General features: G+C 40.4%; 1 protein-coding gene across 1 annotated transcript in view; it reads left to right on the forward strand.

The window, feature by feature from the left end:
- Positions 1 to 24,083, forward strand: part of PIAS1 (protein inhibitor of activated STAT 1) — an 84,837-nt gene that overhangs the window by 25,812 nt on the left and 34,942 nt on the right. The window contains exon 2 of the mRNA XM_024199530.2: positions 14,010 to 14,454. Coding sequence (XP_024055298.1) covers positions 14,010 to 14,454 — 445 coding nt within the window. The remainder of the gene's footprint in view (positions 1 to 14,009; positions 14,455 to 24,083) is intronic.

The following is a 24,083-nucleotide window of genomic DNA, read 5'->3' on the forward strand; positions in this document are numbered from 1 at the left end:
AAAAAAACCTGTTAAATTAGTTTTTTGTAATTACTTGTCTTTAACATTATATTAATGAATAGCACTAGAAAACAAGTCCCATCTGCAAGACTAAATACACTGGGGAAAATTAAGCTCAAACGCCCTGGGAAGAAAATTTGAGTTTCCTACAAATAAAATAAAGGTTACCACCATATTGTACAACCTTTAATGCCAGTAGTAATAACTTAGTACACCTAGTGAATAAAACCTCTTGAAGATAAAGCTTCTGGAGTGGATTAAAATCAAACGTGACTTGTATTAACTGAAGTGCAGCTTAAATATGGCTAAGTAGCGATTTTATGGTTGTATGGCATAGCAAATTCCACAGATATCTCTGAAAATCATGGAACACCTTTAAAGATGTTGGGAGGGTGGCCTTCAGAGTCCTAAACTTTTGGCAGATAGCAATGGCAGATAGTCATTCACTGGAAAGAAAATGTATTTTATCACATCATCATATGTCTTCCATGCTATCAAGTGAATGTTGATATTTGTTCTCAGAATGGGCTTTCCTGGCCAGGGCTTTCCACTAGTTTTGTCTCCAGCAGGTGGTAGGTGTCCCTAAAGATCTGCAAGTCAAGTTATTGATGTAAGATTAGATATGGTCTCCTGGGCCCAGGGAAACAGCCCTGTGTGATCCTAAGTGTTGCTAGTCTCTTCACAATTCTCCCTTCTGTGAATTTGGAAAAACTGGAATTGCTTTAGGCTGAGACTAGTACTACTACTGCGTGTGAGTACTGATTACTCTAAGCTTGATCTTAATTATTTTTCTCTGAACCCAATGCAATATATAGACTTTTGCCTGTTTCCAAGCACAGCATGTTTATATCCTTGTATGTTGGCGCTAGTTGTTTCACAGATGTCAATTGAGAGCTGATAGAACTTGCTACTTCCTGGTTATGGTGTATTCTGTGAAGGCATCAAATGAATTAGATACAGAAGCATGATAGTATTAATGGCAAGTTTTAGGGCCTCCTCTGTGTACTCACTTTTGAAGTAAAATGCTGCTGCTTAGAGGTTCCCTTTCAGTGTCCAAGGCCTTCTGTTAAGTATGGTTAGAAACCAGTCATCAACTTATTTCCTCACTTTGGGGTAGGTTGATTCAAGGATCATAACATCTTAGAAATTGTTTTCTTCAATAAAGGAAGCTTTTAAAAATGTTCTGGCTTCAAACAACTGACCACACAGAGATGATCTTTGAATAACATTGAGCATATCTATCAATGAGAAGAGATTCCAGACAGAATGTCAGAGCACCTTTTACTTGCAGCACAGTTCAGATGGAAATAGAAACAGTCATTCCCACATATATCCATCTAGGTACCTATTTGCCCCTATAGTGAAGATCATTTAGGTACAGGTGAGTGTGTCCTACCTTAGTCCAAACAGAGTTGAGGCCAAGATTTTCAAAAGTGACTAGTGATTTGTGTGTGACCTACTTGAGGCACTCTAAAGGGGCCTGGTTTTCAAAATATAGATGCTTGGTGCTTTCTGAAAATCAAGCCCTTTTTTGGTGGTGTGATGGGGTGTACCAGGCCTTTGTGGCCCCCTGCTGGAGGCCCTGTGGTGAGGAGAGAGGCCTCGAGGAAGCAGCTAACCAGAGCCCAGCAGGCTTAGATAAAAGGAGCTGCAGGGCCATAGCAGGTTAGCTGGATGTAAAGGACCCAGCAGTGAGGCTAAAGACTCTGGTGAGGGTTGATACTGTGTTGAACTATTTGTTACGCCGGAAGTGGTCCATTGCTCACTGTGTGATTTTTAACTGGAGGGCTGAGCTACTGAAGACCCGCCTTGCAGAGGGTGCCAGGAGCAGGAAAACGATTGTAGTACCACACCCAGCCACTAGCAGGACTCAGGAGTGAGTGCCCCTGTCTCAGGTTTCTTAAGTTGGGCATTTGGATAACTAGAAATTGCTATCAAGTATCAGGGGGTAGGCGTGTTAGTCTGTATCCACAAAAACAACAAGGAGTCCGGTGGCACCTTAAAGACTAACATTTATTTGGGCATAATCTTATGCCCAAATAAATCTGTTAGTCTTTAAGGTGCCACCGGACTCCTTGTTTTTTGTCGAAATTGCTAGTGACACTTGAAAAATCTTGGCCTTAAACCACCACCTACACAATAAGTTGGGTATTTTCATTTGTTTATTTTGATTTATTTTGTTGTTGTTAAGTTTGTTGGCCAAACTGCCAAAAAAAAAAAAAAAGAGGTTTAGAGGCTATTCCGTTACTATCCACACTCCAGTAATATATTGACAATGATGTACTCCCATGACATCTTGGAATTTTCATTAGCAGCTGGGTCCGTTATAAACAAGACCACAGGTTCTGGACATCAAAGACAGCTCATTTCTGAGACCTTAAAACAAAATGATGGGAGTTAATCTATAATAAATCAGTAAGCCATTGTGCAAGAAAGATGTTTTTTCTATTCTTAGATGTCCAAACAGAATTTTTAATAACTCTGAAGTGCTAAAACTGTTTTTTGAACTGATATATTAAAAGGTTTTCAGTGGTATTATTAGCAAGAAAACTGACAGGTGTTGTGTGAGAACATTATACAGTAAATGGTATTTGACTTTTGAAGCTGTATGTCATACTTTTGCCACTGGAGTGAGAAGCCTAGTACAGTATTAGCAAATCAGAACCATGAACTAGGTGGTGTTACATGTGAGGTGCTTAAGGTGACTGATTTAGAAGAGAGGGAACTAGCACACTGAATCAATCCTAGTTTAATTTTTTCCTTGCAGTTGCAGTATGTTGAAATCACTTGGATTGCAAATTATTTTTAACAATAAAATAAGGTTACCTGAAACTTTTTATTTGCAAATTGGACCAGTGAATGAATGCGTTTGTTCAAAATGAATGATTATGAACTGTTCTTCTCAGGACATAAATACATAAAATAAGGTTTTCCTCAGGTAGGGATGCTACATCATCACCTGTGTATTACAGGAACATCTAATTGGCACCTACTTATTATTTTTAGGGCTGTCAATCGATTAAAAAAATTAATCACAATTAATCGTGCGATTAATCGTGCTGGTAAACAATAATAGAATATTTACGTGCCAGATGTGCTAAAGATTCCCCATGATGCTTCAACCACCATTCCAGAGGACATACATCCATGCTGGTGATGAGTTCTGCTCGATAACGATCCAAAGCAGTGCGGACTGACGCATGTTCATTTTTACCATGAGTCAGATGCCACCAGCAGAAGGTTGATTTTCTTTTTTGGTGGTTGGGGTTCTGTAGTTTCCACATCAGAGTGTTGCTCTTTTAAGACTTCTGAAAGCATGCTCTGCATCTCGTCCCTCTCAGATTTTGGAAGGCACTTCAAATTCTTAAATCTTGGGTCGAGTGCTGTAGCTATCTTTAGAAATTTCACATTGGTATCTTCTTTGCATTTTGTCAAATTTGCAGTGAAAGTGTTCTTAAAACGAACAACATGTGCTGGGTCATCATCCAAGACTGCTATAACATGAAATATATAGCAGAATGCGGGTAAAACAGAGCAGGAGACATATAATTCTCCACCAAGGAGTTCAGTCACAAATTTAATTAACGCATTATTTTTTTAACAAGTGTCATCAGCATGGACATGCGTATGTCCTCTGGAACGATGGCCGAAGCATGAAGAGGTGCATGAATCTTTAGCGCATCTGGCACGTAAATATCTTGTGACGCCAGTGCCATGTGAATGCCTGTTCTCAAGACGTGGGCAGCATTATCTCCTGTAAATGTAAACAAACTTGTTTTCTCTTGGCTGAACAAGAAGTGGGACTGAGTGGACTTGTAGGCTCTAAAGTTTTACATTATTTTGTTTTTGAGTGCAGTTATGTAACAAATAAATGACATTTGTAAGTTGCACTTTGATGATAAAGAGATTGCATTACGGTACTTGTATGAGGTGAATTGAAAAATACAATTTCTTTTATAATTTTTACAGTGCATATATTTGTAATCAAAAATAATAATATAAAGTGAGCACTGTATACTTTCAATTCTGTGTTGTAATTGAAATAGATATATTTGAAAATGTAGAAAAACATCCAAAAATGTTTAATAAATTTCAATTGGTATTCTATTTAACAGTGCGATTAATCGTGATTAATTTTTTTGAGTTAATCACCTGAGTTAACTGGGATTAATCAACAGCCCTAATTATTTTGTACATTTTTTTTACACCACTTTGGGAAAACATTGCTTGGGTAACACCAGAAAGGAGCTGAGTTTTTCATTATGAATAGCAATATCCTCCATAAAGGTTATAGTGTGTTGTATATTTATTACTGTACTTTTCTGCTTTTGCCTCCCTTCCATATTGAATTACTGTAACTTCAGCCTTTTAGTGTTCTGTATGCATTAGACAGATGCAGGAAGTTACAACCTGTCATGGAGGGGCTTGAGGTTTCCATGAATTTTTGGGTCTTACTCTCTCTTGCAATTTTTCAATTGGCTGATTACAATTTTTATAGTTCTATCTTAACAGCATGCTAGTCTTACAAATGGGATTTAAGATTAGGGAATGTGGCTTCATACAGAGAAGGAATATGTTGTTCTTCCTGACATCCTTGCTAATATTTTCATAAATCTTACTGTGATCCTGGAATTCCAGTTGTTTAGTTTGTAAAATCCCTGAAGGGATGAACAAATCTTAGCCATATGTGATGTAAAACCTTATCACCTGCAATCATAAGATTTTACCAGAACACCCAGAGAGACTCTTGTTCCTAGTGTCAAAGAGCTATCTGGCAGTGAAACAATATGTTAATACTGCTGGATGCTGTAGGTATAGTGAGATTAATGGAGACCCTTTCTGTACTATGATTTAATCCTTTAGTATGGTTTTCATTGTGAACAAAGATTAATTTTTGAACCATATTTTAGAACCATGCTATAAACTTCTTAGAGTAGTTCTATACCTTGGGGGAGCATGCTGTAACCCTCATTTTCATATAATCGTGATCTTACATATAAAGCATGCCTTGCAAGGTATCGGGAAAGGTTGTGATCTGCTGAAAGTCGTTTCTCTGTCCATACATGTATATCATTAATGCATATAAAGTTATGAGAATTATGTAGTATGGTGGTCACTAAAACATTCTGTAAGTTGGGGGAATCAGCCAGATATTAGCTCCCCAGAGGCAACAGCAAGGAAAGTAACCAATGCTTGGGCGGGGTGTCAAACAGTCCATCAACAACCATTGTCCAGCAAGGGAGCTACAATGCAATGACTCACCTGCATGAGGCCACACCAGGGGAATTGCTCAACCTTGCTTGAAGAGACTCAGTAATGCTCATCTTACTCTGAAGGGGTGGGGGCAAGGAAGGGCCATGATAAAAGGAGAGACGTTTGCCATGCCCTTCCTCTCCCACCTACATCTACAGACACCACACCAAGCGACTGAAGCGCTGATCAAAGGGGAGAGCCTGGCTGAAGGGCAACCAGCCAGCCTGTGGTGAGAAGCATCTAAGTTTGTAAGGGCATTGAAAGTGTTAAGATCAGCTTAGAATGCATTTTGCTTTTATTTCATTTGACCAAATCTGACTTGTTGTGCTTTGACTTATAATCACTTAAAATCTATATTTATAGTTAATAAATGTGTTTGTTTATTCTACCTGAAGCAGTGCGTTTGGTTTGAAGTGTGTCAGAGGCTCCCCTTGGGATAAGTCATTTGGTTGCAAGTAGCTGGGAGCAGCTTACATGCCAGAGGCTGGGCGTGAGCAGCCCAGGAGTGGGGGTTCTCACAGCAGAGCGGGGTAAGGCTGGCTCCCAGAGTCAAGGATTGGAGTGACCTAGCAGATCACCAGTCCAGATAACACCAGAGGGGAACTTCACAAAGCCTCATCACCAGGAATCGTAAGATTTTTACCAGAACATCCAGAGAGAGAGAGACTTGTTTCTAGTGTCAAAGAGCTATCTGGCAGTGAAACAATGTGTTAATACTGCTGGATGCTGTAGGTATAGTGAGATTAATGGAGACCCTTTCTGTACTATGACTTAATCCTTTAGTATGGTTTTCATTGTGAACAAGGATTAATTTTTGAGGACCTCAGTTAGAACCATATTTTAGAACCATGCTATAAACTTCTTAGAGTAGTAGTTTATAGCTTGAATCACAGAAGAAGAAAAAATGTCTGTCTGTATTTGTCTGGGAAACAATTGTAGAACTCTGCTAACACTAAATGTGTCTGAATCCTTAAGGCTCATCTAAACAATAACTGCTGCCAGTTCTCCTTATCTATTCAGGTCTAGTCTACATCTAAAACTTAGATCGATCTAGCTACAGGAGTGTGAAAAATGTACACTGCTGTGAGACATAGTTAAGCCGACCTGAGTTGGTATCGGTAGAGCGATGGAAGAATTCTTTCTATAATCTGTCTGCTCCCTCTCAAGGAGGTCGATTTACTCTAGACAGAAAAGCCCCTTCCATTGCTGAAGCAAGTGCTTATACTACAGCAACTATAGTTGCATGCAGCACTGCAGCTGTAAGGATTGTAGTGTAGACTTACCCTCAATACCTCTGTGATGGAAGCCCTTACAAAATCTTAGTGTAGACTGGCCCTTGCCTTCCACTCTGCGCAGAGTAGAGCAAAGACAGCTTTCCTTTTTAATTTTTGTTTTTGTAAATCATTAATTATTTAAATGAATATACAGATAATGTCAGAGGTTCCTGCTTACAGCTAGCATAACTTGGACTTTTATAAATCAGGCTCAGGTCCTCCAACATTTAAGCACATAAGTAGTCCCAGGTAAGTCAGTGGAGCTACCCAAGTGAGTAAAATTATATATGTGCATAAGTGTTTGCAGGATCAGGTAATAATACAATAAGTCTTCAACTTTGTATCTATACAGATACCCCAAATTTTTGATGTCTTGTTTCTCATGCCACTAATAAGAACTAGAAGCTATTCTGAGCCTTCTGAAATCCATTTATATGCCATTGGGACTTTGTTTGACTTCCATCAGTTATATATTTAAAAGAAAACTTTGCATTTCCTTGGAATCAGCACCAGGGCTGTTAGCTCTGATAATTAACTGTGTATTTCCTGTTGGAAACTCAATAGAAATTCTGCAGCGACTATGATTTATGGTTTTGGAGAGGCTTTTGTTGGGTGTGTGTGTGTGTGTGTGTGAGAGAGAGAGAGAATAAGTTAACATTTAAAAAAAATTAACTCTGAATGGGAAGGAAGAACCATCCCAGGAAACAAACTTGTGTTCTCTTTATCACCCTCCCCACCTGTCCTTGTTTTGGAGACATTTTATAACTATTGCCACTTGTTACATTCCTGGCAACTTAAAACAAATTCTTTGGGATTTTAATCTTTGATTTTACGTGGGAAAGTTCTCCTAGTGGTGGTACCTTTTCCCTCTTCCATTTTTTCCCATTCTGTTGTTTTTTCTGCTACTTCCCTGTCACTTCTAGCTAATCTTTAAGATTATAGTTTTCCCCACACTTCCACTCTACCCTTTGTCTTTATCTACCTTCCCCCTCCTTTCTGTTTTTAAAAAAATATATATTTACTTCCTTTAAAAGATGAATAAGGTATTCAGCTTTCTTGGTACTGAGTAAGACCTTTTAGAATAATGGGTGGAGCATCATAAAGGTCTTTGTGTGGCTTTAGGCAAAAAGTGTGGTTTGGTGCCCATCCAAATATATATTTAAAAGTGTCTGCCAATGCAGTAACATTCCAGAGAAGGGTCACAACTTTTTAGTCAGCATCCTGGACTAATTTGTCCTTCCTGACTTCTCTAAGTATGCCACTTGACCAACTACTGTGATGTAGAAATACTCATTTGCTGGGTTGTCTCTTTCACATACTGAAATGCGAGAGTGTTGGCCAATGTGGGAGCTTTAGGCAAAAATCTCCTTCCTTGCTCCTGCCCTTAAATGCACCTAGATGTTATCTTTTTGCCTTTGGTGCTTGTACAATCTTTACTTCCAGTGTTTGCTAAAACTCTGGCTTAATTTAAAAGTAGTTATTTGTTTGGAAAGGATTGGGGAAGACAGAGACCTAGAGGCAGCACAAATGGAAGAACATCCTTTCCTGTTAGGAGGGAAATAGATGTGTGCAACCATGTCAGAGTTGGGGTGGAACAAGTCCATGAGAGTCATAAAGCCAAGAGGGCAAATTTTGAATAATACTTATAGAGTGCTCTTTTCGAAGTGTTTTAGTCTGCACATCACTCACACTGAGATACAGAAATTAAATGACTCGCTCAAGGCCATCAGTGCATCTGTGTCTTAAAGTGAAAAATGAACCATGAGATACAGCACTGGAAGACCAGGGTGAGAGTTTTACACGTAAGATAATTCTCCTTCATGACTAATGCTCCACACTATTACACAGGAGCATAGATTTGTGTGTTATGTAGCCAAACAAGAAATATCAGATTTATATTTTCAGGTTAGATCTAGCCTCTAGTGTTACAAGGTCATGACTAATGAGTCAAAATACAGATACTTTCCTTACAATGCTTGTTTATCATCTTACCCTGATATTCACTTTGAACAGCCCTTAAGCTGTCCTAGGCCCTTTGTGTTTTTTGACTTCGCTGCTTATACTCTGCTTTATGACATGTACTATATTAAAATGTGTCTGTGCTAAAGGAGTTTTGCCTGTATAGCCATATCAGCAAAACATTGAAGTGTAGATGATGCTGGAAAAAATCAGAGAATTATTTTTTCTGATTGTTTACTTTGCTTGACAGCACTTGGTGTATAGTCAGTGTTTCCTCACTATAGTTTGACTATATCTACACTAGGAATGCTTTTCTGGCAAAGGGCTCCTAGTGTGAATGCAGCTTATACTGGCAAAGCTGGGGTTTTCTTGCGTAGCTTACTCCACCCCCTCACCTCCCAAGCAAAACAACCTGTACTAGTAAAAGCACAGTTTTGGAGGTGTAACTCCATCTATACTCGGAGATTCTGCCAGCACAGTTGTGTCAGTCAGGGCTCAAACCTCTTCAGACCCCTAACTGACAGCTAGCTTGGCGGAATGCTAGTGTAGATGTGGCCTTAGTGAGTTCCCATATTTTTTCTGTAGCTCTTATGCTACAACAGGGAAGGAGGGATAAAATCAATAAAATGGGAAAACATCATAAAACTACAAAAATCAATAAGAAAATACCGGAAATCTAGTTTGTTTCAAAAATCAACTTTAAAATAGTTTCAAGTTGATTGAGTACACCTGTTTAAGGGAACACCATGTCACTTTTAGCTTCTTAATGTTGCAAGTATAATCCAGTGAAGAATGTTATTTATTTTGGTTAATGAAGTTTGTTTATGCTATGGATCATGCTTTCATCATATCAGTACTTACTACAAATTTTGGGTGCTTAACCTTTAAGGGGAAAATGCCTATTCGTGGGGTGTCTCTCTAGTTGGAAAACTTCCTTATCCAGTCTGGGTTTCCCCAATGTTTCCAAGGACTGAATCTGTATATTCTTACCAAAGCAAGAAAACTGCAGAATTATGAGGGATTCTAGCCACTGAGGAAATGGTTATAGTAGTTGTTTAAACCCTTCAGCTTAACAAATGGGTCTCTTTAAACACAAGGAAGATTTACATGTTGTATTTCAGTGTCTCAGATGTACTTAAATGTCACTTTCTCTCTCAGTTGTCAACACTATATTGTGAGTGACTGAAATGTTCTAAGACACCCTCTCTTTTTATGAAATAGCTCATCTGCTCTACTTAAGTAAATCCATATAAAGAAATACCCTTTAGCTAGAAGAGGAGTATAGAGTAGCTGCACGTGTAAAAGATGCTAATAGATCTCTCAACTGAGCCTAAACCATGTGTACTCTGCACCGAGCTGGCCCTAATTTCTGCAGCATGGTCCTTGGTTCGTATTTGTCTGTTGCAACCCCATGGTCTGGGCATCCCTAAACCTCTGACTGCCAGAAGCTGGGACTGGACGACAGGAGATGGATCACTTGATAATTGCCGGGTTCTGTTCATTCCGTCTGAAGCATCTGGTTCCGGCCACTGTCAGACAGGATACTGGGCTAGATAGACGTTTAGTCTGACCCAGTATGGCCATTCTTATGTTAACAGAAATATAGAAATTATGTGACAACTTTATTTAAATTAAAATGAAGGTATTTAAATATTAAAATGAATTATATAATCAGTACAATAGCTAATTTTTTTTATATTGTGTTCCTTCGGTTTTTAGTCCACCACAGACTCTTACATTGACAATACCTACCCACACTGTAGAAGATTTCATGCAGAAAGCTGGAGGTTTTAGGAGGTGGGTAGGGAACATTTCAGACTCTTGACATCTAGGGAGTTGGGGAAGATTGGTTGGGTTTGTGGGATAAGCATGTTTCTGCTAAAACAACAAGTAGTGAGAGCTCTCTATAATATGGTCATATTTTAGGTTTCAGAGTTAATTCATTAAGTGAGCGAGGCAGTATACATATCAGAACTATTGTTTTGGTGGTTTGAAGAGTTTGGGAATACAGCAAAGCATCATTTTATACTCATTTTGCACCTCAAGTTATCTTCATAGCCACAGGTGGCAACATCATTTTTTTTTTTTTAAATGGAATCTTAGATTTTTCATTATACTAAGGCAGCAAACGGTGGTAAGGAGTGGACTCCACAGCAGTTTCCATGTTTGTGGAAACTCAGAAGCCTGATGCTACCTGCCTACAAAATATAGCAGTTATTTTAGGCCTCAACTTATACTAATTACTCCTCAAACCCAATGAATATTGTCTTGAAATTTATCATTGTAAATTGACATCAGAAATACTGAATAATAAAGGTAGGGTTTTAGAAAATTCCATACAAGAAAAAACAGGTGGTCATTTTGGGACTATGGGCTTTTAATTTCCCATGACCCCTTGCATTTCCAAAATTCCCCTGCAGGAAAATCCTTCAGAGTGGGGTCACATTGGTCTGTTGCTATTCTGAATAGAACTCTTCCCCAGTCATTGGCAGAGATTCCAAAGAGAAACTGACCAGAGCCTTGTTTAGGACTTTGTTTCTATTGGGGTTGTAGGGAAGTACTGTATGCACAGAGGATTCTCAGTTTCATTTAGTACACACGAGTCCTCTCGGTTCCCTAAGCGAAGTGAAGCAATCTAGACTTGTCATTGGTTTCATTCAGCAGGCCATCTTGGGAAATAGAAGGAGAGACTATGCAAGAGTAAAGAGACCAGAGGATACAATCATAAATGGAAAGGAGAAGCCTATATATAATGTTTTGAGTGTTTGAAAAGGAAAATAGAAGTGAATTGCTAGTTTTAGATTGGAAATGGCATCTGAAAAATTCATCGTAATTCAGCTAACAGTGATGGTCAATGCCTATGACCCTACCAAATTCACGGTTCATTTTGGTCAATTTCATGGTCATAGGATTTTTAAAATAGTCAATTTCACAGTTTCAAATGTTTTACATATGAAATTTCATGGTGTTGTAACCAATGTTCCCTCTAATTTTTTACGCCCATGTACGGAATGTATTTTGTTATGTGCACCAATATGGAGGTGACGTGACACACATCACCTTCATATTGGTGCACATAACAAAGTTCATATAGTGGGGGTGGGGCCGAGGGGTTCGGAGTGTGAGAGGGGGCTCAGGGCTGGGGCAGAGGGTTGGGGTGCGGGGCAGGTGGGCTCTGGGGTGGGGCTGGGGGGTTTGGGGTGCAGGCTGCCCCGGGGTTGCGGTCAGGAGAGAGGACTCTCCCCAGCCCTCTCGTTGCAGCAGCTCGGGGCTGGGGAGAGACACCTCTTCCCGGCCGCGGCAGCTCCGGAGGGGCTCCTCTGCCTGGCAGCTCCACACTGGGGCCGGCGGGGAGGGGCGCCTCTCCCCCGGCTGCAGCCCTGGGCCCGTGCCTGGGGTTTAATAGGCAGCTGTGTGGCTTAGAGGGAACTTGGGTTGTAACCTCACCCAAAAGGGAGTTGTGGGGGTGGGAGGTTGTAAGGCTATTGTAGAGGGGTTGTGGGATTGCCATCCTTACTTCTGCGCTGCTACTGGCAGGGGTGCTGCCTTCAGAGCAGTGTCTGCTGGCCAGATGCCAAGCTCTAAAGTCAATGCCACTGCCAGCAACAGAGCAGAAGTGCGGGTATGGGGGGATGGGTTACTATATGTCTGGGGTTTTCCCTGCAGCCTCTCTGCCCAGGTCGGGGGCTGACAGTTTGGGCCTTGGAGCTTCCTGCAGGTGGGGGAGGTTTCTGGAGGTGAGTCTGACCCAGGATTGAGAGTGGCCCCTGCAGGGGAAAAGGAAGTCCTGTCCCTCCTCACTCTGGGCTGGGACTAGCAGCTGGAGCCCGGCCCATGGTCTGAGCTCCCGTCTGGGGCCCCCTGAGCCCTACCCCTCCCCTACAATAGCCAGATTTCACAGGGGGGATCAGATTTCATGGTCCATGACTTGTTTTTCACAGCTGTGAATTTGGTAGGATCCTATCGATGCCAAATGAAATAAAACCTCCTAAGTATTTTTGAAACCTGCAGCTTTTTTCCCTTCCCCCCCTCACTTTGCCCCAAATGCACACTCTAGTTCCTCTTTGCCGTTTGATGTAAGTTCTGTCACGCCTTTTGAAAATGACCGGATCACCAAACTTAAACACTGTCAAATGATTTGGCTCTCTTTTTATCCACCTTGCGGGAGGTTTTCTTTCCATGTAAAAACTCCCACCCCAGCACCAGGTAATGCTTTTGATGTAAGTGGCTAAGAGAAAATGGATCTTGAGGCAAACCAAGGTGATATGTCCTTCAGAACACTGAAATGGCCTAGACCATAAACACATGTACTTGTTAACTTTAAAAAATAATATACATTTTATTATTCATTCCTGTTTAGAGGAGCCACTTCAGGTAAACAGCGTAAACAGAATGCATTTTAAAAAACATAGTATTTGAAGTTACCTCGATGAAATGTAAGATTTTTTTTCAAGTTTGGAGTATACTAGTCCTTGATAGCTGCTAGCTATGGTGGCTAAGGTAGCTGCATCTTATTTTGCCTTCACTTAAGTTCTCTGTCTTTTTAGTAGGGATGTGGGGGAGAGGTATGACTGACATGGGGGTTGAAAATTGACTAGCAGAAGTGGAGAAAGAGGGGTGAAAAACAGTGACGACAAAAGAAACTCACGGTTAAAAGCAATACACGGACTACTTCAGTAATTTCTTCTTCTAACTTTAACATATTTTGACTATGCTCAAGTATTATGGTGATAGGCAGCAGTGTACAGCCCTAAGACTAGGAATCAAGTAAGATAGTGGATAACAAAATATCCTTCCAAATAACTGTCTTGAATACAGTGCAAGCTTTATGCTGAAGTTATTTTATTAGTATAGTCCATTGTGATAGTTGGTACTTGTCAGTTAACGGGCTCTGAATTTTAGAGATGGTTTCTCTCTCTCTCTCTCTCTCTCTCTCTTTTAATTAACGGATTTATGCTCTGCTGTTTCTTTTTGTTGTAAACACTACTCTAAATTTCCATGTAGCACACGCTAATTCAAAATGGTGTTTTAAAACTTGTGTCCTGCACTCCAAGCACTCCCTAACATTTTGATCACATTAGTGGAACCAAAATTATTAGACCATAAGTGCATTTACTGAAATGTACAATTAAAAGAAAAATATTAAACTTCTGAATAATATACCGGTATCTCACATTACAAATCTTCTCCCTTCTCTCCCTCGCACCCCCCGGGTCTTTTTCTGAAGCTGGTCTGCTTTTTCCTAAAATTTTCACTCCTGCCATGATGGTCTTGGATCATACTTAGCAAATGAAAGTTCAGTCCCTTTAAAGTAAAAAGGCTGTTGCAGACTTTCTAGATCTAGATTGCTACTAGTACTCAATAAACACGATCACATTTTAAGTTGTGTTTTAGATACTCAAGGATGGGATAGAAGTGTCAGCTTCTAAATAAGCTCTGAGGAAAAAGATTAACGGAGAAGTATTAACGCTGCAGAGGTGGTAACTGTGATACTAATATTTGTGAATTTTGTTTGTCTTCAAGCAAATGGTTATGAGCCTTAGAGTTTCTGAGCTGCAAGTACTTCTGGGCTACGCGGGGAGGAACAAGCACGGACGCAAACACGAACTTCTCACAAAAGCACTGCATTTGTTAAAAGCCGGCTGCAGCCCTGCTGTCCAAATGAAAATTAAAGAACTCTATAGGCGGAGGTTCCCTCAGAAAATCATGACACCTGCAGACTTGTCTCTCCCCAGCGTACACTCAACTTCCATGCCAGCAACTTTGTCTCCATCTACCATTCCACAGCTCACTTACGATGGCCACCCTGCAACGTCACCATTGCTTCCTGTTTCTCTTCTGGGACCTAAACATGAACTGGAACTTCCCCACCTAACATCCGCGCTCCACCCTGTCCATCCAGACATAAAGCTTCAGAAATTACCTTTTTACGACTTGCTGGATGAACTGATAAAACCAACTAGTCTAGGTAAGGCTATAATGTTGTTAATTCTATATTTAGCATATCTCTTCAATAATAATATGGGGGTGGGTGGGGGGGGGGGGCTTCAGATTCTAGCATATAAACTGGCTTAAATGTTAAATCAAGGCAGGATTTAGAGAACCAATATTTCTAGATACAAGAAATGATTGCCTCTTGGGACAGCTTGTTCTGTAGTTCACAAGAACAGACACATCATCTTAAGTAACACCCATAAGTTGGTTCAAATAGTAACTATAGTTAAGACACTAAGTACTGCTGCCTCCAGTATAAATAAATTCAACATCCTCATTGGAAGGAAGGGGCAAAACAACAAGCACTGTGGCTCTAAGCTTTAGAAAATGGAACTTAGAAATAAGGAAGTCTGAACAAGTAAGAGCAGGTGGTTAAACCAGAAAGTTGCACAAAAACTTGGGCCCAGCAAAAACAAAAACAATTCTATGGTCTGTGTGTTATGGAGGAAATCAGATTAAATAATCATAATGGTCCCTTCTGGACTTAAATTTACTAACCTATGAAAGATCTGCAAACTTTTGTATTTAAACTGTCTTGTGGTTATAATCTATAACATTTGTGTAGCTGACTAGGATAATTTGGAGTCTTACAGAGCAGCACATAGCAATTTGTGTTCCTGTTCTGGTCCCTGGTTCAACAAAGCACTTTCTTAACTTTATGTGCTTACGTGGTCCCATTAATTTCAGTAGGACTCCTGGCATGCATGTGAGAACCAGTCCTTTTGGTTTCTTCTTATAGTGCAGGGTAAATAGTAATTGTCTAGTCTTTAGCAGAACTGACTACAGGCGGTATGGGGGCATTTTGAAAAAACCCCACAAATATAAGAGGAATGCATACTAATGCTTTTTTATGTCAGTGAGGAAAAAACCCACTGGTTTAGCAATCGATAGATGTAAACACTTGATTCAGCTTAAAAAAAAACACGTTAAAACTTTGAAAAGACTTTAAGTAACTGGGTTACAAATAGGTAGTTCTAAATCAGGGGTAGGCAACCTATGGCACGCGAACCGAAGGCGGCACGCGAGCTGATTTTCAGTGGCACTCGCACTGCCCGGGTCCTAGGCACCAGTCCGGGGGGGGGCTCTGCATTTTAATTTAATTTTAAATGAAGCTTCTTAAACATTTTAAAAACCTTATTTACCTTACATACAACAATAGTTTAGTTATATACTGTAGACTTACAGAAAGAGACCTTCTAAAAATGTTAAAATGTATGACTGGCACGCGAAACCTTAAATTAGAGTGAATAAATGAAGATTCTGCACACCACTTCTGAAAGGTTGCCGACCCCTGCTCTAAATGTAAATACAATTGAGGACCTGCCTTCCTTAACAATCACTGTGCCACTAACTACGGTATAGAAAAAGGCTGTGTATTAATTTCTCTACTTTAATAAAGTAAAATATTTGTTTTATGCTATTGGATACATGGTTGTTTTCGTTAATGTCTTAGGTTATTTAATGGATGTTTGCCCCAAATGATTCAGGTATCCCCTTCATTGTTGCAAGGAAGTCCTCCCTCCCCCTCAAAGTGTGTTAGTCGTCTACCACTTGCTTTGTCTCCAAATGGCTGATGGACATTCCAGGCCGTAGTGATTTCTCCTGTTTTAAATACAGCCTGCACTGTTGTCTTTTGGTTTCTTTTATTCCTTGAACCATTTATAGGTGAATAGGAATTTTTTGATTTCATCCCCCTTTTCCCATGATGAGACCAGCCTGGAGACTTTAATTGGGATTCAGAATGACTAGCTCCCTGCTTCTCACAAATGGAACCTGTTGTCAGTCTCTAGTACTAGTCAAAGACTTTTCTTGAGTTCTGTGCACCCTAATTTATTTAGGTTTCGCTTAATCCTTTTCAGAGTAGTTACTTGGTTACATACATTCTAGAAAAGGCTCAGATCTTTCGTTTATCATTCCCAAAATAGAATTATACCCTTTGTACTCAAATACTGTAGGTAGCCAATGTGATTACCAGGTAGGCAAATGGAATTTACCAGCCATTTTTTCTGTTGTCAAGAACAAAAGAAGGCAATGGATGTAAGTCTCTTGTCACTTGTTTCCTCAGAATGTAGCTCCAGACTGTTAAAATATCTTCTAATGTAGAGTAAATGAGACCGCGGGTCAGGGAAATAACCCACTCCCTTCCCTGATAAACCCACCCATGCACCTATTCGCTACACCAATACTGACTTGGACTCTAAATACATTCTATGAGTGGTATACCTGAGATCACTTATTCATTGACGCTTTGAAAACTCCCACACCCCAATCTGGATCTATGCTGGTTATCTACTATGTATGTATCTTGTGAACCTTGTAAGCGATACTTGTAATCTCTCATCACTCAAGCCTGACCCCAGATGTACAGTACCTTCCTTCTTAACTTGTGTAGACTTGATTTTAAACATTAGCTTTAATACAAGTTTTTATGCCTGTAAAATGGGCAGCATTGATTAGAAACTGGAATGCTAATTACTTCCCCCACAATTGAAGACCTTCCATTTAGAGTAGCTGCAGCAACTCCTGGTGCTATGTTCTCTGTGACAGACAGCCAAGGTTAGAGGGCTATACAGAAGCTATTCAGTCTCTGTTTACCTTCTCTGGGCTTGTAATATACCATATAGCTTGCAGTAGTGAGCTGTACCAGTGCGGGGACAGTATATTCACAAAGCAACATTGGACTTGTAAACCTCAATCTACATGGCTAGTGTTTTACACTAGCTGTGTGTGCTCTTTTTGAGAACTCAAAATAGCAGACTCCACAGCACAGAGTAGTGGAATTATCATTTCCTGCCATTGCTCTATTCAATTGCAGATTCTCTCATTTTCCTTTCAGAGCATTTCCAGTGCACAACTCTTGTTTAGCTTTTCCACAGCCCTGCAGTTAATAAAAAAAGATTATGGTTATATTGTCTGTTGCACTGAGACTTGAAGGGATTTACAACGTCCCTTCTGGCCCCAAGAGGGCTGCCTATAGGCTTGTGGAGGTTTTTTTTTGTTTTTTGTTTTGTTTTTAAATGAGAAGAGGAGATGTCTGGTCCCAGCTCAGCAGTATATGGAACACAGTTGATTTTTAACAATGTTAGGTGTTGTAAAGTCAGGAAAGCATCTGTATTGGACGATGCACCTGATGTAAGCCGATTAGTATAATCTATAATTAAATGTGTTCTAGCAGTGCATATTGGTCGTGAGTAGGCTTAGAAGGATTCGATTTTTGGTGAATGTCAGTAAGCATCAGTTTCACTGCACATACACAAACCAACAAAAATATATTTCTATCAATGATCATCAAAGTTACAGCTAGGCAAAGAAAGAAAAATGCTGCTTGATAACTTGAGTCAAAATCCAGTCATTTAAAAATGTTTGAATTAGGCTCGTTACAAATGGACTAGTGAATGAATAGCAAAATCGGGGATGATTTGATGATTTAAGGATATTTACTTTCTATATTTTGACATGTGATGAGGGCAATTTGTATGTAAAGCGTTGACTTTGAATCTCAATGTCTCCTGACATTAAATAATTGTCTGACCTCCCATTAATAATTTCTCATAACTGAACATTTAAATCAATAATTTTTTAAAAAAGCTTAAAAATAATCAATATTACCTGTTGAAATTATTTAAAAAAATACAAACTTAATTCTGTCAAGCCTAGTGATAAGGCTTTACACCAAACCCTCAAAAGCATTGTTCTGTAATAAATCCCAATTCTTATGTCCTTGTGACATACCGTGGCACAATCTAGACTAATGGGGGCCATGTCACCCCTGTCCTGTATCATGGGGTGCCCTTTACAATGCCTTGCTGCTGTAGCCACCAACCTGGACTGCTGACAGCCTCCAGCATGTAAGTTGCTCCCAGCTATGACTGTGTGCTGCAGCCAGCCAGCCAAGTCTCTGCCCTTACCAGCCAGAAAGATTAGCACAGGGTGACCTCAACACTCCCAGTCCCAGATTTTCCCCTAGAAATGTATGTCCTGTACTGCCCAGCCCTCTCCTGGACAGTACAAATATATTAAATCTGTTATTCCTTTAAGGGAATAATATACACACTGCTTATTACCCCAAATGGAGTTACTTGAACACTTCAGGTTGTGCACTGGATTAGTGAAAACAATTAAACAAATTTATTAACTGTAACAAAGAGAGATTTTAAGTGAGTACAAGTAATGAGGCATACAAGAAAAATATAAAGTCCTTACTAGTGTCTAACTTAAATTATATTAGATTCAAGCAATTCTCACCACATACTTCCAGCAAGATTACTGACAAAACTGTTCAGGTCAGGACCCCTCCCCCAGAGCCCAGTGGCTGTTTCCTTTTGTTCTCTCTGGTGCAGAGAATGCGATGGGTGGGGAGTGTTTTGGGGTGTCTGCCCCTTCTTTTTATAGTCCTGTCCCCCCTTTGAGAAGCATTTACAGCTGGGAGCAAGGTCACAGGCAGCCTGGTGAAGAAAGGAAACTTCATGCTCTTTCTTTGCTCTGATGTAGATTTTTGTCCCTGCCCCCTTCCTTGCCAAAGAATGGCCACTCTAGCAGGTAATGGTCCATCAGCTTTGTTGCTTGTCCTTTGTCTCTGAGGAACTGGTTTAGCCACTCCCTAGACTTCTCTGAGGCCTTGGCTACCCTGGCGCTGTACAGCGCTGCAACTTGCTGCGCTCAGGGGTGTGAAGCAGTTAGGAAAGGTTATGAGGAACTGATCTTTGTAACTTTATAAAATGGAAAAGTGGATGTCTGTCAGACTAGTCAGATGTGTGTGCGCACAAATCTTGCAAAATTTTAGTTTGTTACTACAATGAATACCGAAGAAACACTTCGGAATAAAACGCTTTTTATGCAGATAGGCAGGTAATTGGTGGTCATCCCATTTTCACAATTGATTTGGTAGATCTGAAAATAAGAGAACATGCATATGACAAACTAATCTTTGCTTAGTGGCTTAAAACTGACACACATGAAACTGAGAAAATGGAGAAGTTGATGTGATGTCAGTTACAAATGTCAAACCCTTATCAAACACATTAGGCGAATAGTGCATCAACTATATGCTCTTAGTGTGCAAAACAGCTGTAGTTTGTAGCTAAACTTTAAGCCATTTACTCAATTAAAAAAAAACCTAGGTTTTTGTGTTAGTGATTTTAATATATAATAAGCTGTCAAAATCGAACTGTAACATGAAAGGACTAATGCTGAAGCCGTATATTATTAGTAGTGGCTCAAATTTGCCTGCTGGAGATCTCCCTGCATATAGCAGGGCTATGTGGTTGACCAAACGTTATTTAATTAGTTCTGAATTAAAGAAATTTATTTTAATTTGAACTGATGATCACAGGACTTACTGTAGAATGTGATGGTTGCATTAAACGTGATTTTTCAGGGTTTTTCTAATTAGATCTTACATTTAAATGTAAGCTGATTTCTGGTACACTAGGATTGACATAATCCTCACCAATCTTTAAAATATATTCACTTTTCAAGTTTAGTAGTTTTGAGAGTTCAAAACCTCAAACTGTGCTTTAATAAAGTCCACATCATTCAAGATCAGGATTAGAAGTGGAAAATAAAATGCAAGAACAACTGAAGACTAAAACAAAATTATATCGAACTAGAATGTTGTTGTTAAGTCAGCAAATGCAGCCAGATCTGTGCTACAGAGGCATAGCTTTGCACTGTATCTGTGCTGCTGTAACCCTGTAGTGTAGATGCAGTTTATTGCGATGGGAGGGATTTTTCCATCGCTGTAGAAACGACACCTCCCTGAGTGACAGTAGCTAGGCCAATGGAAGCATTCTTTCATGGACCCAACTGTGTCTATACTAGGGGTTAGGTCAGCATAGTGTAACTCTCACACCTCCTGGGTGGGGTGTTCTGTCCCATCTAGTGGCACTGAGACCACTTAGAGAGAGAGAGAGAGAGAGATTAATGAGTCTGCTCTACAGCCTTAGCTAACAGCCATATGGCTTTTAGCTCATGCAGTAGAGGCTCATGCACTGAGATCCCAGGTTCGATCCGCCCTGCTGACGACGGGGATCTGTCGGTGTTACAATAGCTCTGGTGCTCAGGGGTGTAGGCCTGTATTTTGAAAAGTTTAAAAAGTAAGTGTGTGTGTGTGTGTGTGTGTGTGTGTGTGTGTGTGTGTGTGTGTGTGTGTGAGATGCCATTGATTAAACTATGGGGGTAAAATCCCGACCCTACTGAAGTTAGTAGGAATTATTGACTTGAGTAGAAGCAGGATTTTCCCCACTAAAACTACCCAATAAGCTATCAAATGGGTAAATACTGTATATACTTTTTGTTTTACCCCAAGGTTAAAGAGTGTACGTTTCACTGTACATACTTTGGGCCTGATCATTCAAGTACTGAGTGCCCTCAAATCAGGATAACCAAATTTGAATTCACTCAGCAACAAGTTATAATGGAAACAATAGTTAGCCTTTTTGCAATTACGTTAGCAATTATGTTTGAGTATTTAAAGTATTTGAACTATGAGCGACCTAGATATTTCTCTCTAGAGTGATTGTGTGTGTCTATCCTATTTGAAAGGCAGTTTCTGGGTTTCTAATTGCCTGTTTTTATGTTACATTTAGAATTTATTCCCTATGCTAAGGCTTACAAACTAGCTGTTTCTGGTGTTTAGCAGTGGGAGATGATTGATCTTCCATAACTTTTTTGGTGCTCAGATACCATGATGAAGGCCGCATTAGAAATACCCACGTCCATTTCTTACAACAAGAAGATGGTATTTATGTGTGTTTGTAACTGTGAATTTTGAACTTGCTTTTTACGTTAAAAGGTAACAAGTACTGTGGGAGGTTTTACTCTTCTAGAACCTTGCTAAATAAAGTGGGTTACCTATCATATAGCTAATAATTATGTTCCGCTATAAACTGGCACTTACTGTATCCTGATGTAAAAGATACTCTAGATATAAGCCATGTACATTTTGATTTTGAAATCCTTTACATAGGTACAGGGACATCATCAAATGCTCTGTTCTTCTTCTGTCTTTCTCTGCTGGAAGGCTATGATTTTGTCTACCTGTCCTAGCCTTACAATGGGGGAAGACCGAAGAACAGAGTTTTTAGTGATGTCCCTGTACCTATGTAAATAGGGTTGCCAATCCTCCAGGTTTGGCCGGAGTCTCCCAGAATCGGCATCAATCTCCCGGTGACTATTGAAAGCAATCCAGGAGATTTTAATAGGATATTTTAAGAAAATGACATTGTCATGTTGGGGGGGGGGAGGGGGGGAATCTCCCAGAATAGCTTCTGTCAGAGTTGGCAACCCTACACATGGTGTTTCTTGGCTGCCTGGCTCCAATGATTCCTGTCTCCAGCAAGTGGAAGGGACTTCTGCTGGATGCCCTGGCTCTCAGTCAGACCTAGGGTGACCAGATGTCCCGATTTTATAGGGACAGTCCCGATTTTTGGGTCTTTTTCTTATATAGGATCCTATTACCCCCCACCCCCGTCCCGATTTTTCACACTTGCTGTCTGGTCACCCTAATCAGACCCAGTTCTTTTCTTTGGTTGAATTTCCTTGGGTGAAATCCTGCCTCCCTTATGTCTACTTTCTGGAAGCAGTTGGGAGAGTGGCACATCTTTTGTTTACATTTACCTAAAAAGTAGCCATTAAAGGGCGTGGTTAATCACTGTTAAGAATTCAGCTGACCATGGGCATTCAATGCATTTGAGAGTAGATCATACCACTGAACTACAGTCCTAGTGAAGTTTTTTTGGTAAGACTGGCTGCAGTCAAGACTATTCACTAGACAAATTTGTACACTTAGGGCTGGTCTACACTGCCGCGCTAGTTCGGCGGCTGGGGATCGAAGTTCCAAGTTCGATTTATCGCGTCTGGTCTGGACGCGATAAATCGAACCAGGAAGTGATCCCCGTCAACTGCGGTACTCCAGCTCAGCGAGAGGAGTACCGCGGAGTCGACGGGGAGCCTGCCTGCCGCGTGTGGACCGCGTCTGAACCGCGGTAAGTTCGAAGTAAGGTATGTCGAATTCAGCTACGTTATTCACGTAGCTGAATTTGCGTACCTTACTTCGACTTGGGGGGTAAGTGTAGACCAAGCCTTAGAAATCTAATTTTGAAGCTGCAAATACTTGATTTAGTAGCGATTGCTGCCTTTCATATATTGGTAGGCAGACACATTGCTATGCATAACCAGGGTGAGGCTTATTAGGGAAGTTAAACTTTTACTATCTCTTTTAACAAGTGAGAGAAAGAAAAGGCACATATGTTGATGTGCTTTGTGGGAGGAAGTTCAACAAAACACCAAGTTCTTTCAGCTCTGCTGTGAGCTTTCTGATTTCCGGTTTTGCAACTCTTTTAGTAATGCAAGAGTGAACTGCTAATTTTTTCTTTCTTGTGGTTTGACTAAACTAGAAACACGATACATTAATTTCTTGTATTTTTTGGTTTCAACTTTTATTTGCACTTGGTATCCCTTAAATACAAACAATCAAGCATTCTGTAGTCTAGGGTCTCCATATTTTCAAGTCTAATGTAGTTTCTAACCAACCTGTTAGTTTTTCAGCTGCAGGAGATGAGATTTAGTTTTTCAGTTTACAGTATAGCAGATAGCAAGGCAGAGAGATTGAGCAATCTTCAGAACTGAAATCTCACCTCTTACAAGGCACTTCAGTATGGAGTATGCATGTCTTCAAAGGCATCTCTGCTGCTCCCTCTGAATGGGTCCAGCAGTGGCTGATCGTTAGATGTTGCCTGTCCAAGATCAGAGTGGGATTTTTATATTTAAGAGTGAAAGCTTGTGCCAGAAGGAGCTATGGCCCCTGTTTAACAAGCACTTAAGCACACGGTTAACTCAAAGCATATGAGTAGTCCCATTGTCAAAGTAAAGCATGTGCAGAAGTGCTTTGCTAAAGTGTGTGTGTGTGTCTTCGGTTTAGGTTGTGTACACATCTAAACACAAAGATTTGGTGGTTGCCATTATAGGGCTTGGTATTACCCTGAATGACCTAGCCCTGAGGCTTTGTTTGCATGTCTTAAGAGGCAGATTCCCAAGCGAAATGGAGCCTTTTGGCTGCCCCAAACTCTCATGCTTGTTATAGAATTTCAGCCACTTTCATGTCCTTATAGGCTGGAAATATACTTCACTTCATGAGGCTCCTTTAACCAGCATTGTGATATTCCTGTAAAGGGTGCCTTGATAAAAGTAGTCATTTAGGGCCTGGCTACACTGGAAACTTCAAAGCGCTGTGGCAGTGCTTTGCAGTGCAAGTGTGGTCACGCGCGTGCAAGTGTCATCGTGCGTGTGAATTGCAAGTGTGGTCGCTCCTGGTAATCCACGAGGGGATTAGCTCCGAGCACTGGGAGTGCGGCCCCCAGCGCTCAGAGCCTGTTTACACTAGTGCTTTAAAGCGCTCTGACTTGCTCCGCTCAGGGGGGGTGATTTTTCACCCCCTGAGCCAGCAAGTCAGAGCGCTATAAAATGTAAGTGTAGCCAAGCCCTTAATAGCAGCTAAGTAATCCTTAAGGATATCAGTGCTGTAGGGGATAGAGACCAAAAATTTCAATCCAGATTTAAGTCCTAAATAAATCAAGTGGCTTGATTTGCCTCCCCCCCCCCCCC

The sequence above is a fragment of the Terrapene carolina genome, unplaced genomic scaffold, assembly GCF_002925995.2.
Source record: "Terrapene carolina triunguis isolate 2854851 unplaced genomic scaffold, T_m_triunguis-2.0 Scaffold67, whole genome shotgun sequence".
Classification (NCBI taxonomy): Eukaryota; Metazoa; Chordata; order Testudines; family Emydidae; genus Terrapene; species Terrapene triunguis.